At 43.3% G+C, this 17604-nt stretch overlaps 1 protein-coding gene across 2 annotated transcripts in view; it reads right to left on the bottom strand.

Moving 5' to 3' along the window:
* CNTNAP2 (contactin associated protein 2) overlaps positions 1-17604 on the bottom strand; it is a 1224243-nt gene that overhangs the window by 24810 nt on the left and 1181829 nt on the right. For both annotated transcript variants that reach the window (XM_075745282.1, XM_075745283.1), the window contains exon 22: positions 3649-3879. In XM_075745282.1, coding sequence (XP_075601397.1) covers positions 3649-3879 — 231 coding nt within the window. The remainder of the gene's footprint in view (positions 1-3648; positions 3880-17604) is intronic.

Genomic DNA, 17604 nt, shown 5'->3' with positions numbered 1-17604 from the left:
AAAACACAGGAAGGGAACTATATTAATGATCTGCTTGGGTTTGATTATTGACTTCTTTTTTTAAATCACCAGGAAGTCACATTCTAGAAAAGAATGACTTGTTGAATTCCTGCGCTTCATCATCACCAAGAAAAGATCACCATAGCAACTGGAAAAGACGATGCATTGTAAGAATATTCACAAGCTGAACAAGATAATGGTTTAAGATAATGTCCCAGTAGCATGGCAAAATACCAGCCAGAGCTGGGGAGAGACGGAGGTAGCATTTTTACAATGACAAAGAAATCTGAAAAGTGAATTCAAGGCTAATAGTGCAAGAGAACGAATCAAGAAGCTGTATGGCCCATTTGTCTGGGGAGCAAATCAGCAAAGTTTCTTATTGATAAATGCCTGGACTTGTCTCTAAAGGTCAACTGCAAGTGACTGATGTGTGTCATTATGATTCTCCCTTTAGCCTCTCTGTTAGGGCATCCAAAATGTTTTTCAGCTAGCAGAAGGTGTCCATGCAGTAACTACATAGAAGAGTTTAAAGCAAACATTTCACCTAGGTCACCTGTCAGGCAGAACCTGCTTAACATCTAGTAATTATCTGTAAGGTCTGATCCAGCACTGCAGTTTAGAGGTGAAAGGATCATTACATTTGCCATCTGGTGTATCTGTCCTATTTAGACACTGATCTTTGATCCTCTCCTACAATATTTCAATCTTCAACATTCAATTCCACAGTATTTGAGAAGCAAAGCTACAAATCTACACTTAACTCGTAATATGAATCAGGATGAGGGCAAAGTGTGTCACTAAATGAGATTTAAACCATACGATACTTGCCACAAAATTTTTCCTGATTCTTTCTTTTCACTATAAACCACCCGTCCTCAACTCTCATGTTTTGTTAAGATCTATTTAAAATGAAATAGGTGACATAACAATAAAAATTACAGATAAAAACATGTTTGAAATGAGAAAACCTGCACATAGTAACTGCTGCTTTCAAAGCCATGTTCTTTGCAACCCTTTCTTTGTGGCAGGGTGTGTGTAGCTTTTGCTTTAGCACCGCTACAAGTGTTTCTGTGAATTTCAAAAAAGCTTTTCGTCTTCGCCCCTTCAGCCGATTTAGTGAAGGAGTAAATTCACACTGAGAGTACTGAGACTGTTCCAGCTCTGGAGCCAATGGGAACCATTACTTATATCTCTATGAGTTTTCCATTTTCTCTTTCAATACAATTTGTGTTAGAAAGTCTTCTGGTAGGGTTTGGGAAACATAAAAAAAAATCCTCAGTGAAAACCGCCAATGCAAAGTGACACTAAACCCAAACATTTTAACTTACCAGTCATCAAGATCATCTGTGTGCAAGGTTACACAGTCTGCAGTACATATTTTTTCCTGAGACTGAAATGGACCAAGCTGTGTGAGACCATCAGAGATACTCTCACAAAGACTGAGTTGTTCTTACCTGATAATGATAAATGAGTTGCTGGGATACCTCCTTTTTGTATCATGGAAATGTCACCCAGAGCGAAAGTCAGGAATTGTTCACCCACACCTGAATGCTCTTTCACTCCTGACCCGGTGAAACACCACCCCCTTGCTGTGAAATTTCTTTCTACTGTAACTCATCTGACACCGTTGCTGCCTTCAGTGTACAGCAGTCTCTCATGAGAATTCTTTAAAGCAGTATGATCTTTTCCCTCTACTGCTGCAGAGCACTGCAGAGGACAAGAAGAGGGGTCCCTAGCTCCCAGTCTTACTAAAGCTTATCATCACCAAAAATGAAGGTGGGTCACTTGCACTCTGTCTGCCCATGACTTGAAACAGTCAAGTCAAGTCTGCCTATGGCAATGTGATTTTTTTTTCTGGGCAGCATTTAACAGACGGCTTAGCTTGAGCCAACCTAATTGCATGCTGTATGGTCCCCGATATCCTTCACACTGGCTCTGTGACCAAGTACTACAATTAATCCAGAAGGAAATGTGTAAGTTTGCAATCTGTCAGGTCAACAAAGGTGAATCACCTCCATAGAAGTTTTCAAGATGAGACTGAGCCAACACAAGGACAGGCGTAGTAGCACACGGCAAGGACAAACAGGACTTCCTTTCAACACTATTATATTTAACACTATTCTAACACTAGCTATTAGGAACAGTTCATAGGACCATATTCTTTTACTAGCTTGCAGTCAAACTACGTGTAGAAAAAACAAACCAACCAAAATTAACAACCAAATCCCATTAGCTGCACAAGACTCACAGCAGCAGTGCATCCTCAAGAAGTTTATGACACACTTTTTGAAGACATGAGCCAGTGAGGTATCCTTCAGGAAATGTGCTTTTGTAGAAAGAGAAGCACAGAACATAACCTTCAGGTACAAAGGAATAATTTCAGAGAAGAAAGGGACTACTAATTTGTGATGAAAAAAATCAGGTAGGATATTGCATGTTATAAATAGGCAAGAGATGTACTGAAATCTTACAATGGCATGGCAGTAAGGAGGGTATGACAAGTTTTAGAGCATGATACTGCTTGATTCAATGTTTGGGACCCTCAGCCCTGGAATGTCTGCCTCTCCTTACAAACATCTGCCCTATTTCTCTACTGAAGACGAGCTGAAAGGAAATGATGCAAGGAGTTCCTTGACATTGTAAGGAAAAAAGAAAAAAATCCAAATTCCAAAGGTATTACCTTGGCACATACTTTTAAGAAATACATATATACCTGTCCCCTCTCATTTAAAAACTGGCAGATGGATGCATCCCCAAACACAATAGGCAAAGATTAATCAAAATAAAAATCATTATGGACCCAGTTTTTCCTCTAGCATTTTAATTTTATACCACTGTAAACGTACCAAATTTGCCAGGACAGGTTCTAACTGACACTGCTACAAGTGAAATCAGAATGAGGACAAATTACAAGAGAGGGGTCAACGTACATCTGCCCCTGTAAATCTAAAGGGAACAGATTTTTTTTAAAAAGTATTTACATGACACTCAAGAAGCAAGAGAGAAAAAAACCTCTAAAGTTAGGCACAATGTATACTTTCAAGGATTGTCAGTCACAAAGCAGGATGAGATTGCTGGGATCAGCAAATTGTTTCAGCTTTCCAGCATTTTCAGTATGAGATGAATGCTATCATGACTAATGGAATTTCCCATTAAACATGGCCTAAGGAAAGCAGACATTTCAGAAAACAAATCAGCACTTTATATATTTATGTCTAAAATTAGATTTACTTCTTTTGTATGAAGCTGACTACAATACACTAACTTACTAGGAATACAGCATAAGAAACACTACTGTACCTTATTTATCTGTACTTGCAACCTTTTGCTGACTATATACCCAATACTACAGAGAAAGTGCTATCACAGCAGCTAGATCGAAGCTCAACATTCAAACAGTTTAAGACTTATGGAAAAGAAAAATAAAGAAGAATATTAAAAAAAAGGCAAAGAAAGTATTCTGTAACTGCGTTTAGAAGTGGTGGCAAATTTCTGTCAATCCAGCTTTGCATTTCCTACCATGATTATAGTCCTACAGTCATCTATCAATCATATCCACTCAGTTTTGTTTTTCCTTACAGAGGAAGGTGGATGTATTTCTTCTCTGAACTCCTCCACTGAGCTGAGGTGGCATGAAGCCCAGCTTACCTGAGTCTAAGTGCCACGGGTCGGTAGCGGCCGACATTGGTGGGATGGTGAGTGGAGATGCTCCGCAGTTGGATTCCACCAGCTCTCCTTGGATGTGGACGTGAGAGGAGGCGTTGGTAGGTCTCAGAGCTGCTTTGAGTGGAGCAATCTGGTTGAACTGTACTCTCGATAGGCAGCCAGTGAATCCTGGGGTGTTGTATTTATATATGTCTTGGTCAATCTTCCCAATTTCTATGGGAAATTAAGAGGAAAAAAAATTAATTGAAACAGTTCACTGCTTTGGAAAGCACACTTGGCCTGAACACTTGATTCCCAGAGCTCAGTTCCGAAGTGTCCCTCTCAGGAGACTGAGAACGTGTCAGATCCTGCCAGGTTCCTTTACATTTCATTACAGATTAAAGCTGGAAACCTTCAGGCCTTGATGTGACTTGGTTTCACTGCTATGCTATCATTAAAATGAAAGGCCAGCATGAAGGAGTCATCAGAGAACAAAAGGCTGGGAGGAAAAAAATTCTTTTTCCCAAGAAGAGGTCACGAAAGAGAAGGCAGAGGGACAGTCATTGCCAGGATGTCTCCTATCAGCTGAAGCTGCTGCTTGGAGAGACGCCCCTTCCTTCACCCAGGCCTGTCGCCCACCAGCCCCTCTCGGTGGGCAAGGACCACTCCTGTTCACTCCCGCCTTCTTCCTCTCTCCTCGCCGGGAGACCAAAAGTCCCGTTGCCAGGAGACCACATGTCCCTTTGGCCCAAGGTAGAAAACCACCCCTCTCCAGCCTCCTTCCTTCCCCCAGCAGCAGTGAGAGGTGGCAGGAACCCATCACCCCTGCTCCCACGCCTCCGTGACAGGGCCTATGCTGGCTCAGAGCCTGCTGCAAGTTGGCCATTTTACACCTTGCCACTGTGAGCTGAGAGGCAAGCTGGCGGCTGGGATCCATGAGCAGAGTATGGAGCTCCATCGTTGATCGCTAAAACAGCCGTCATCCCACAAAGTCCCCCAAGCCAGAGTTGTTTTCTCACTTCTAAAACATCAAGTAAAACAATCCCAAAATGGTTGCCATAAAATGTGGCACGTCCTTACTACCCAGGAGCATGCAGGCCGCTCACAGCTGTCTTATTTCTGCCAGGACCTGTTGTGACAGTCTGAGCCACCACCAAAATAAAACCAGCACTCTCTGTCAGCTGGCTGCATTAGAGGGGGTATTGACATTTCAAAGCCCCACTGCAGTATCTAATGTAATATTTACATTGCAGTAAGGAAATTCTGCAGAAAGCAGAAAGGCTTGCTTTCTTCTATGGTAACATGGAGTGAATGAAAAGGCCACACAGCCTCATGCGCAGCCCCGCCCCGGGGAAGGAAGAAAGGAAGGAAGGAAGGAAGGAAGGCAGGCAGGCAGGCAGGCAGGCCAGCCTATGGGGTGTTGGCCCCGAGGCAGTCCCCGTGCCCAGGAGGCCCAGGGACTGTCCCAGCCCTTGGTGGCCATGCAGCAGGCACAGCTGCTGGGTGTCCCTGACGCCTCCCCGGCCACTCGGCTCCCAAGGACAAGCCCAGGGCTGTCTCTGGGGCGTATGCTTTACCCTCCAGCAGTGTGACTAAAGGCCACTGAGTTTTTCAATGACTTGAGCAGGCATTTAGGGAAGGGGAAGGTTTTTTTGCTCACAATGCCGATGTGCGTAAGCAGTTGGCTGGCCAGGCGGCCATCCGACACTAAAGGGCAACCGCCTCTCTTTACGAGTCCCTGCGCGCCTGCAGGAGAGCTGAAAAGCAGGACTGAAGAGCTTGCTGCTTAGACGCCTGCCGGAAATTGCCGCAGAATGTCGGTGTGATGAAATGACTGATGACGTCACTCAGATACAGAGGAACTTCCTTCTCTGGGTTTTTTCATTAATAAATGAAGCTAGGAACAACAATCTCCCAGCACACGCTTGGTCCTTACTTTGCAAAACTGGTGCAAGGAGTGCAGAAAGCTGCCAGACTCTCTCTGTTCAGTGCACGAAGCTCCACATTGTGGGGCAAGCTCTGTGTGACCAGACAGGCCCTTGCCCGTGGCCTTGCCCGTGGCTCTGAAGGCTCAGCAGGCAGAGGGAGGCTAGAGACAAATTCCCCGGCCAGGAGGGTCCCCTGCCCAGAGGGCGTGTAGCAAAAAGACAGCCTTGCAGTCAGGAGGATTTCCAAGCCATGGCATTTGTGAGCTGCAACTGATGTTTTGAGCTCCACTGGAAAAGGAACCGGTAGCCCGTGCACTTGAAGGCCATGCTTTCCTCTTTGCAAAGGGCCCAACAAGGCAAATGCAGGTGGGAACAGCACATGCTGAAAGAACTCACTAGAGCTGCACTAATCGCGTTCTCCTGCTTGGGCGGGGGGGAGGGTGTTGGGTTGGGGGGAGCGGATCACAGTGTGGGAATGGAATCCCGTAAATTGGGCCCCAGGCTTTCAAAAGGATGTGGAGGTACTTGAAAGCGTCTGGAGGTGGCCACCAAAGCAAGGTGGCGAAGGGGCTGGCAGGCATGTCCTCTGAGGAGCGGCTGAGGACTCTGGGCGTGTCTAGTTTGGAGAGAAGGGGGCTGCGGGGCGACCTCACTGCTCTCTCCAGCTTCCTGCGGAGGGGAAGCGCAGAGGGAGGTGCTGCTCTCTTCTCCCTGGGACCCAGGGCCGGGGCGCAGGGGAATGGCTCCGAGCTGCAACCATCAGGGGAGGGTCAGACGTGACATGCGGAACCATTTCTTTCCCAAGGGGGTTGCCAAACCCTGGAACAGGCTTCCGAGCGAGGTGCTCCACGCCCCACGCCGGTCAGTGTTGCAGAGGCATTTGCACAGCGCCCTTAGTGCCGTGCTTGAACTTTGGTCAGCCCTGAAGTGCTCAGGCACTTGGACGAGATGGTCGTTGTAGGTCCCTTCCAGCTGAAGTGCTGTGCTGTGCTCTGCTGTGTTCTGTTCTGTTCCCTGTGCTCACTAGAAGTCAGACAATGACGAGACCATCATTTGCCTGAAATTCCAGGGGGTATTCAGCACCAAAACCACTTTCAAGATCACAAATCGCAACTGTGTTTATTTGATTTTATTTATTTAATTCTTTTCTATTTTATTGTTATGTCGTGTCATGTCACGTCATGTCATGTTATGTTATGTTATGCTACGACATGTTATGTTACGACATGTTATATGTTATGTCATGTTATGTTATATGTGTTTGCGGAATCCATTTGTCTTGTCTATTATTTCCTCTTTGCTTTGCTTTTTCTGTTATTCTATGTTACGTAACTTTATACGATATTATTTTTTTGAATCCTTCTCTTTGCTTTTTCTTTTCTTTTTCCATTCTGTCCTGTTCATTATGTTGTTTATTTTATTTTATATTATGTAACATTGTTATAATTCTGAATAATTTTCATCTCTTTTTCTTTTCTCTTTTCTTTTTCCTTTTCCTTCTCTTTGCTTTGCTTTGCTTCGCTTTCAATCTGTTCCTTCTCTTCTCTTCGCATTTCCTTTGCTTTTCCTTTTTTTGCTTTGCTTTGCTCCTTCTGTTATTCTATGGTACATTACCTTCCGTGATGCTATGTTATTTTTCGGAATCCTTTTCTATTCTTCTCTTGACTTTTCATGGCTTTCCTTACCTTTTATGTTCTGTTCGTTATGTTATTTCTTTTAGGTTGTGTTGTATTATGTAATGTTTTCTTCTTTTATGTTACTTTATATGTACGAGAATTCTTCTTTTCCTTTTTCTTTTCCTTTTTTCTTTTCCTTTTTTCTTTTCCTTTTTTCTTTTCTTTTTTCCTTTTCTTTACTTTTTTCTTCTCTTTTCTTTTTTCTTTTTCTTTTTTCTTTTCTTTTCCTTTTCTTTTTTCTCTTTTCGCTTTGCTTCTCTTTCAATCTGTTCCCTCTTCTCTTCTCTTCTCTTCTTTCTCTTATCTTTTTATTTTTTTCTTTTATGCTATGTTTTATGTTTGGTTTTGTTATGTAATGTAATATAATGGAATGTAGTGCTGTGGTATGGTATGGTATAGAAAGGTATGGTATGGTATGTATTTTTATGGAATCCATTTTTCTTGTTTATTATTTTCTCTTTGCTCTGCTCTGCTTTGCTTTTTCTGTTATTCTGTGTTGCATTACTTTATATGATGCTATGTTATTTTTCTGAATCCTTTTCCATTCTTTTTTCTTTTATTGACTTTTCATGGCTTTGCTTTGCTTTTCTGTTCTGTTCAGTTCTGTTCGTTATGTTATTTGTTTCTTTTAGGTTGCTCTGCATTATGTAATGTTATCTTCTCTTACCTTACTTTATACATATGAGAATTCTTTTCTCTTCTCTTCTCTTTTTTTCTCTTCTCTTTTCTTCACTTTGCTTTTCTTTGCTTTTCCTTTCTTTGCTATGCTTTGCTTTTCCTGTTATTGTATGGTACGTTACCTTATGTGATGCTACGTTATTTTTCTGAATCCTTTTCTATTCTTTTCTCTTTTCTTTTCTGGACTTTTCATGGCTTTTCTTTGCTTTTATGTCCTGTTCTCTACATTATGTTATTTGTTTCCTTTAAATTGTTCTGTACTATGTAATGTTATCTTCTCTTACCTTACTTTATACGTACAAGAATTCTTCTTTTCTCTTTTCTCTCTTTTCTTTTCTCTTTTCTTTTCTTTTCTTTTCTTTTCTTTTCTTTTCTTTTCTTTTCTTTTCTTTTCTTTTCTTTTCTTTTCTTTTCTTTTCTTTTCTTTTCTTTTCTTTTCTTTTCTTTTCTTTTTTCTTTTTTTCTTTTCTTTTTTCTTTTCTCTTCTCTTTCTCTTCTCTTCTCTTCTCTTCTCTTCTCTTCTCTTCTCTTCTCTTCTCTTCTCTTCTCTTCTCTTCTCTTCTCTTCTCTTCTCTTTTCTTTTCTCTTCTCTTCTCTTCTCTCTTCTCCTTGCCTTTTGCCTTTTGCCTTTGCTTTTCTTTTGCTTTTCCTTTGCTTTCCTTTGCTTTTCCTTGCTTTGCTTTTCCATTGCTTGCTTTGCTTTGCTTTCGTCTGCTTTGCTTTCGTCTGCTTTGCTCTGCTTTCCTTTATTTTTCCTTTCTTTGCTTTGCCTTTTCTGTTATTCTGTGGTACATTACCTTACCTGATGCTACGTTATTTTTCGGAATCCTTTTCTCTTTTCTTTTCTTGACTTTTAAAGGCTTTCCTCTCATGTTCTGTTCTGTTTGTTATGTTGTTTATTTCTTTTAGGTTGTTTTGTATTATGTAATGTTATCTTCTCTTACCTTACTTTATTCAGATGAGAATTCTCTTCTGGCTTGGCTTTGCTTTGCTTTCCTTTGCTTTTCTGTGCTTTGCTTTTCCTTGTTTTGCTTTTCCTTTGCCTTTGCTTTTCCTTTGCTTTTCCTTTTTTTGCTTTGCTTCGCTCTGCTTTGTTCCTTCTGTTATTCTATGGTACATTACCTTACGTGATGCTACGTTATTTTTCGGAATCCTTTTCTAGTCTTCTCTTGACTTTTCATGGCTCTCCTTTCCTTTTATGTTCTGTTCGTTATGTTATTTCTTTTAGGTTGTGTTGTATTATGTAATGTTGTCTTCTTTTATGTTACTTTATATGTATGAGAATTCTTCTTTTCCTTTTCTTTTTCTTTTCTTTTCTTTTCTTTTCTTTTTTCTTTTCTTTTCTTTTCTTTTCTTTTCTTTTCTTTTCTTTTCTTTTCTTTTCTTTTCTTTTCTTTTCTTTTCTTTCTTTTCTTTTTTCTTTTCTTTTCTTTTCTCTTTTCTTCTCTTTTTTTTCTCTTTTTTCTCTTTTCTTTTTTCTTCTCTTTTTTCTTTTCTCTCTTTTTTCTCTTTTCTTTTTTCTTCTCTTTTTTCTTTTCTCTTTTCCTTTTTTCTATTTTTTCTTTTTCTTTTCCTTTTTTCTTTTTTCCTTTTTTATTTTTTCTTTTCTCCCTTTTTCTTTTCTCTCTTTTCTTTTTTCTTGTCTTGTCTTTTTTCTTGTCTGTTTTTATTCTCTTCTCTCTTCTCTTCTCTCTCCTCTCCTCTCTTTTTCCTTTCTCAAATTGTTTTTTATTCTCTTATGGTTTATGTTTGTTTTTATTATCTAACCCTATGTAAAGCTATGTAATGTATTGTTATGTATATGTTTATGTTATGTTTGGTTCTGTTGTGTATGGTTGCATTGTTCTGTAGTATGTGATGTCATGTCATGTTTCATTATACTTTGGTATTTTATGTTTTTTCATGTTACTTTATGGCAAACAAAAGCCACAGAAAGCAGCAGCAGGAATACAGGCCAAGCAGTCCCTGGTCCCTGAAGAGCGAGAACTTGAACTAGGAGCAGCGGTACCCACCACACACAAACAAACAAGAAGAAGAACAAGAGGAGGTGGGTGGAACCGTGGGGTATTTTCCAAAGAAGTATGACACCGGCCGATGATAAGCATCCTTTTGGCCTTCTAAAACTTGCTCCGCCACTGTCCTTCTTGGCCAGCGATGCGGGAAAAGGGCTCTCGTGCCTGCCCTGCGCGTCTATTGCTGCAGCAAGGCTGGAGCCCTTCCAAGCGCCGGCTGTTTTGCCCAAGCACGAAGCCCTGGGGAAATGGAGCCCTGACAAGGGGCTGTGCTCAGTGCCACAGAGGAGAAGAAGACACCCCCGCGGGCCTCCCTTGGGGCCCGCCCGGGGAGTCTAGAAAGCTTCCTCTCCCCGGACGCGGGGCACGAGGGCCACCTTTGTGGAGCATGAGCAGCAGGCACCTGGCCAAAGGGGCCCAAAGCAGGCCTGGCAAGGGGCCGCTGCTCAGTGCTGCAGAGGCAGGCAAAAAACCCCCGGCGACGCTTGCTAGCCCACCGGGGGGCAAAAAAAGCCTGCCTCCCCCCAGCTACAGGGCACGAGAGGCCATCTTCGTGGGGCAGGCATGAGCAGCAGGCAGTGACCGAGCCAAAACGGAGCAGAGGAGCCCAGACCACAAGCGGTCCTGCGCAGTGCTGCAGAGGAAGGCAAAAAACCCCCGGGGACCAGTGCCAATCTGCCCCGGGGGAAAATTCCTTCCTGACCCCAGCGGCGCTGGCGATCGGCTATTCCCTGAGCACCTGCGCAAGACCGGCCTCCTCCTCCTCCTCCTCCCACAGGTAGGCTGGCCATGCCTCCCAGGAGCTAGATGCCCAAGGCCTAATTCTCAGCCCTCAGCCTGGAGCCATCTCAGGGGCAAAAGGCCCCTGGCCTGATCTACTCTGGGGACAAGAAGCCCTCCCGCGCCTGCTCTGGGACCCCTGGTGACACCTCTGCATCCCATTTCTTTACTTGCTGCTGCCCCTGGCTCCGCAGGGGATGAGGACGGCCAGCTCTGCAGCGCTCCTCAGGAACCTCCATCAGCCTCGTCCTGCCCCTGCAGGGTGGTCCTCGCCCAGCCCCCTCCAAGCAATCCTACCGGCTCCTTAAGGACCCCCTCGGAGGTCTCTGGCCTGTCCCTGAGCCAGCTCTGGCAGTGGCACACAGGAGGATGCTCCTTTGCATCCTGCCCCGGGGCATTGTGACTGCTGCGTTGCCGGGTGGCGGCACTGTGACATGGGGGTGACAGGGGCCCTCATGTGTAGCCCCGCCCCAGGGAAGGAAGGCAGGCAGGCAGGCAGGCGGGCCAGCCTATGGGGTGTTGGCCCCAAGGCAGTCCCCATGCCCAGGAGGCCCAGGGACTGTCCCAGCCCTTGGTGGCCATGCAGCAGGCACAGCTGCTGGGTGTCCCTGACGCCTCCCCGGCCACTCGGCTCCCAAGGACAAGCCCAGGGCTGTCTCTCAGGGGTATGCTTTACCCTCCAGCAGTGTGACTAAAGGCCACTGAGTTTTTCAATGACTTGAGCAGGCATTTAGGGAAGGGGAAGGTTTTTTTGCTCACAATGCCGATGTGCGTAAGCAGTTGGCTGGCCAGGCGGCCATCCGACACTAAAGGGCAACCGCCTCTCTTTACGAGTCCCTGCACGCCTGCAGGAGAGCTGAAAAGCAGGACTGAAGAGCTTGCTGCTTAGACGCCTGCCGGAAATTGCCGCAGAATGTCGGTGTGATGAAATGATTGATGACGTCACTCGGATACAGAGGAACTTCCTTCTCTGGGTTTTTTCATTAATAAATGAAGCTAGGAACAACAATCTCCCAGCACACGCTTGGTCCTTACTTTGCAAAACTGGTGCAAGGAGTGCAGAAAGCTGCCAGACTCTCTCTGTTCAGTGCACGAAGCTCCACATTGTGGGGCAAGCTCCGTGTGACCAGACAGGCCCTTGCCCGTGGCCTTGCCCGTGGCTCTGAAGGCTCAGCAGGCAGAGGGAGGCTAGAGACAAATTCCCCGGCCAGGAGGGTCCCCTGCCCAGAGGGCGTGTAGCAAAAAGACAGCCTTGCAGTCAGGAGGATTTCCAAGCCATGGCATTTGTGAGCTGCAACTGATGTTTTGAGCTCCACTGGAAAAGGAACCGGTAGCCCATGCACTTGAAGGCCATGCTTTCCTCTTTGCAAAGGGCCCAACAAGGCAAATGCAGGTGGGAACAGCACATGCTGAAAGAACTCACTAGAGCTGCACTAATCGCGTTCTCCTGCTTGGGCGGGGGGGAGGGTGTTGGGTTGGGGGGAGCGGATCACAGTGTGGGAATGGAATCCCGTAAATTGGGCCCCAGGCTTTCAAAAGGATGTGGAGGTACTTGAAAGCGTCTGGAGGTGGCCACCAAAGCAAGGTGGCGAAGGGGCTGTCAGGCATGTCCTCTGAGGAGCGGCTGAGGACTCTGGGCTTGTCTAGTTTGGAGAGAAGGGGGCTGCGGGGCGACCTCACTGCTCTCTCCAGCTTCCTGTGGAGGGGAAGCGCAGAGGGAGGTGCTGCTCTCTTCTCCCTGGGACCCAGGGCCAGGGTGCGGGGGAATGGCTCCGAGCTGCGACCGTCAGGGGAGGGTCGGACATGACATGCGGAACCATTTCTTTCCCAAGGGTTCACACCCTGGAACAGGCTTCCTGGAGGGCTGGTCAATGCCCCATGCCTGTCCTTATGTGATACGCTGTACAGTAATAGATTTGTTCCACCTCTGCTGCCCCCCCCATTTTCCCTTCTCCTTCTCATTTGACAACACCCTCCTTTCTCTGCTAGTGGTTATCCAGCCTGTATCAATATTACAGCCCATTTCATAAGCTGTCAATGAGTAGTGACTGTTACCCATGACAAAGTGGAAACATGCTCAGGACTCAGCTACATATTAGCTTAAATACATTAAAATTGTTGTATTAGTCATGTGGGTCTTTCATCCAGATCTCCTTTAAAAAAAGTGGCTTGACCAAACAGCATCATCGCCTTCAAAAATTTGGTAGTAAGTAAAAAAACTCACATGTGCACACACACTTTCCATAGTTAGTAGAAAAGCTGTACAAAAGCTAGAGTTTGTGCGTTTGAATGCTACGTGTAGACCATATCACTCAGAGAAGATTCATATCTGACCACTGTCTCTTACTTCAATAAAATATTTACAGTATATTCAGTGAATAGCTGCAATTTTGAGTAGTCTTTATAATCTAAGGAACAATTAGAAGACCATATTTCTCTTTAAACACTGTAACCACTGTCAGTAAGAGTTTAGTGATTACCTTTTATTCACATTTTTATATATTCTGTGGAACTTCACGCAGCAATGCTAATAGCCTCCCACTCACAATCCTGAATGACAAAACCAAAAATCCATGAATATGATTGTGCTACTTTAGCAGCTGCAGCACCATTCTTTTCAAACTTTGTGAATAATAAGTGATGGATACTAGATCCTGAAAGAACTAGAGAAAAACCAAGAAAGCCTAAGAAGGCACCTTGCTGAAAATCTGCATTTTTGTTTAAAACATTCCACAAATGATGGTTGTGGAAGTCACCTCATGCAAATTTACCACCAGCGTGCCTCACATCAGTGCTGAAACAAGATGGATTGACTTCTATGACTGTGAACATGTTCCTTCCTGTGCGTGTCCCACGGGGCTCAGCACACCGATACTCTCTGATGTTAGGGCATTATACTTTGCCTCCTTGTGTATTTGAGCCTGCTGTAAACCCATCCCTGGAGAGTCTAATGATTATATAATGAAATATGCCTTTGCTGTCATGACTAAAATTCAATTTTCTCCCTATAACAAAGCAGGCAGAAAAAGAAAAGATGACAATCACGTTATTTAAAATAAAGGGAAATGTACAATGCAGCTACTTTGCATTGTTCTAATTTTCAGCACATAAGCTAGTGCAAAGTCATATAAATATTATAGTATATATTAGTATCATTACCTAATAGCGGCACTAGTATTATTGCTTTCAGACCTGATGCAGCAATCTTCTGCTGGCACCTGACCCACAAGCATTTCTGTAATGAAAGACTTCCAAAAATACCACTTATAGGCCTTTTATAACTTCAACTGGTTTTAACCGTCTGCTCCTTTGACCACATAACCTGCTGACTTGAGATGAAGACCATGGTTACAAGCCAGAGACCATTCAGGCAAATCCATTCTAGCACAGATGCACTGCAGTATACAAATCCTTAACACTGAATAATAACTATGCAACTGCCTACTCAGACTACATACACATTTTAAAAATGTATATAGCTAGTACATAGTATAGTAAGAACCTTACAGATGTTGCCCCACATCTTCTGTGTAATCATTCACTGAAGATATACTTGACATCAATTACTTGTTATTTATGTTTTGTTATTTCTTTAACAGTAAAAAGATACAAGAATTCAATCCTCAGTTACTTATTTTGATTTCAGGGCTTATTTCCCATGGCAGAAACATGCTACATAGTGATGAAAATAATACTTTTCTCTATTGAAAATTATGTGCTACTACTGAAGAAGCTCTTTTCCACCTAGGTGAAAAATGTAAAGAACATCTATTTGCCAGTATGCTGATGACATAAGGCACCATTAATGAGTAACCAACAAGTTGAAATTCATTGTTCTATGAATCTAGAAGAAAACAAGCAAAAATAAATTGTATAGAGGAAAAAATTGTGGCTGGGTCTCTGCATAACTAACAAATGTATAAGTATCACATAGCAATACTAATCAGTGTAATTAGGTTACCTGGTTTTTTAAGCCTTTTTGCCCTTACTACACTACTTGTACATGCAGAGTTCCAGCTCCTGCCTAGGCACTATTACAAGACAAACAAATAAACAGTTTGGTTCAGATTATTACCAAAGTTGACCTAGTTAGCATGCATCTGAAGCATGACACATTGCCCAATATATTTTTATCTACTCTTTCTCTCCCTTCTCTACTTTCTGTATCAGTAAAAGATTTATAGAGTAGCTCAAAGAGCCATGGCGCTTCTAATAGCACAAAAGGTTATCACACTGCTGGAGAGATCCAGCTCCGCTTAATTCTGCCATTTATTTTTTATGAATTCTTGTAGCATCACTTAGAAAGACTAGAGAAAAACGGCAGCCTGATTTAGCAGAAAAAAGAAGATGTGTTTGGTCCAACAGCCCTGAGCAGATTTTTGATAGATGAAACAAATGCTTTCTATTTATGTAAAGCTCCCCATGTGAGGATCCTAGAATGATTTGCATGTACACAAGGCTCTGCAGCACAAAGCTATACAATCCAGCACAGTACTGTGCCATACCAGTACAGTCATGCCGCATGTGGAAAGATGGCCTCGGACTGTGTTACACACTGGCTGTGGAAAGAGGGAGAGGAGAAAGAGTCAGCCATGAGAGAAGAGGGAAACATGCCCACTGCAAATCTTTGTAAACCTACGAAACCTGTTTTTATTAAACATACGTGCTGAATATTTTTGCTGAGTATCTTTTCTATTCTACCTGATCTGTACATTTTTTTCTTTATAGGACTCTGAAAGGCAGATCAATACAGAAAGTTATAATAAATTCTGAACCTTGCACAGTGTTCAATACATACAGAGAGGATCAAGGCAACTATTTATTGTGAGCTATGTTCCATTAAGAAGGAAATGTAACAGAACTTGAAGTACACTTTGTGGGTATGCACAACAATGTATGTAATAAACATCCTGTTATGAATTCCCTTGGAGTTTTCCAGTGATGCCCTTCAAAGGAGAAATAAGTCATAGCTAAGGGTACTTCTTCTAGGACAGCAAGGCTCTCAGTAAACATTATAGCCATCTAGCTCTTCTTTCTTCGACAGTGGGAAAACTCTGCCCGAAGCAGTGCATAGCAGGGCAGAGAGAAGAAAAGCAGTATATACTGGAGTGGTTTTCGTTGTGACAGAAGATGCCTTTTAAACAAAGGAAAGTCTGAGCAGCACAACCAAAGCATTTTCTGTTCAATTTACTGAAGACTATTTCTTACACAATTTACACAAGACATCATTTGAGTTTTGCTTTGAAAATGGTGAAAAATCCAGCTGTTTGGATTTAGGACAATGACCTATTTATATGTGCCAATTTATGCCCAGAATTACAACAGCTTATTGATTCTGGAAAGAGAGTAGCCATATCAGTAGTGGGCGAAGTCCACGTGTGCCACAAGGTGGTATTTCTGGTTGAACTACCAGGATGCGCTGCTATTTCACTTAAGATTAAGCATCCACTCAGCAGGTAGATAGAAGGTAATCCGTTATAAATCTCTGTAACCCTTCAGCTAGTTGTACTAAATTGAGCCTAAATTATGTCTATATAATATTTTAATAGACTGCACAGGTGAATTCACCGATTCAATTAAATGGACAACTAATTGCTTTTGGGTCAACCTTAGCAATAGATTTTCTCTTTGAAATAAAGCACCATGTGTTCTCTTGTCCCCTGTACTCAGAAAGATATCTTGTTACATTACCCGCTGCTCAAAGATCAGCCCAATCGGCATCTTAAGCATCTCTGTGTTACTGCATCAGGCTCCACATAATAGAAAGCAGTTTAAACTCTGCTGAAAGGAAGCTATTGATTTCAAGACACCACAGTCCACCAAGATTTCTAAAGCATTTTCTCTTATTTGCAGTATTTGATGCCTAGATGGAGGAGTTCAATGCAACATCAAACCCTAGCACACGCCGATACCTGAGGACTGGTGTAGCGTAAAAAAACCGAGAGAATACATAAATTAGCTTGAATCACATACAGTACGCAGTCATAGGGAGAACCTATCTGGAGCGGCATATACCTGCCAGACCAAAATGACAGGGCTAAAAAGTCCATGTCAGGAGCAACTACTACACACTCGAAAAGGAGGATAACACCAGACAAAAGGAAAATTATGTTCAGACACATCACCTGAGTCTTCTGATGAACATCCTCCAGTATGAAGATCAAGCACCTGTTTATTTACTGGCTGTTGATATCTTCTCTGTCCTAAAATCAGCAATTTCTATAAAAAACCAAACTAATATCACCTAACTGTGTAGATACCATGTGTGATACCAGATATGCTAAACACCCGCAGTATGAAGTAAAGAAGCTAGAAAAACAGCAAGGCATATATGGGCACTGAACTGAGCTCCTGTAAAGACTTTCCACAGCCCTTAAACTTCCCTTTTGGCTTTTAATTTCAGTCTCTGAATTAAAATTCAGTAAGTGGTACAAACCGAGTATACACCAACAGGAACTTTATCTTGTCCATTACTCAGAAGGGAGCTAGTGCAGACTGCTCTCTGGACACATGTACCAGAGGAACAAGATGCTCAGTTATGGAAAAACTGTTACAGTGGTGCTGGGGGCAGTGAAGGGGCAAGCAGCCCCTGAGAACAGTGACCTGAGCTTCACAGCAAATGACTACCAACTACTCATTATGCAAAAATTCAAATCCCATGTAGCAGACATGCTTTTTTCAGTCCACAGGTCTGCAAGGGCCAGGCGGTATCCGGATGCCTCCCCACGTGCCCTTTTCCCATCACGCTAATGCGCTTACGCTGCCCAGGGGCCTGCAGGGATGGAGCAAATGTGGTGAGAAGCTGTGGGATGGCCTCCAGCCCCCATGGGGCTGGGATAGCCGTCCTGTCACCTCCTTTTCTGTCACGTGCTGTGAAAGACTTGC

This window comes from Balearica regulorum, chromosome 2 (assembly GCF_011004875.1).
Source record: "Balearica regulorum gibbericeps isolate bBalReg1 chromosome 2, bBalReg1.pri, whole genome shotgun sequence".
NCBI lineage: Eukaryota > Metazoa > Chordata > Aves > Gruiformes > Gruidae > Balearica > Balearica regulorum.
This window is presented reverse-complemented; position numbering and strand designations above follow the sequence as displayed.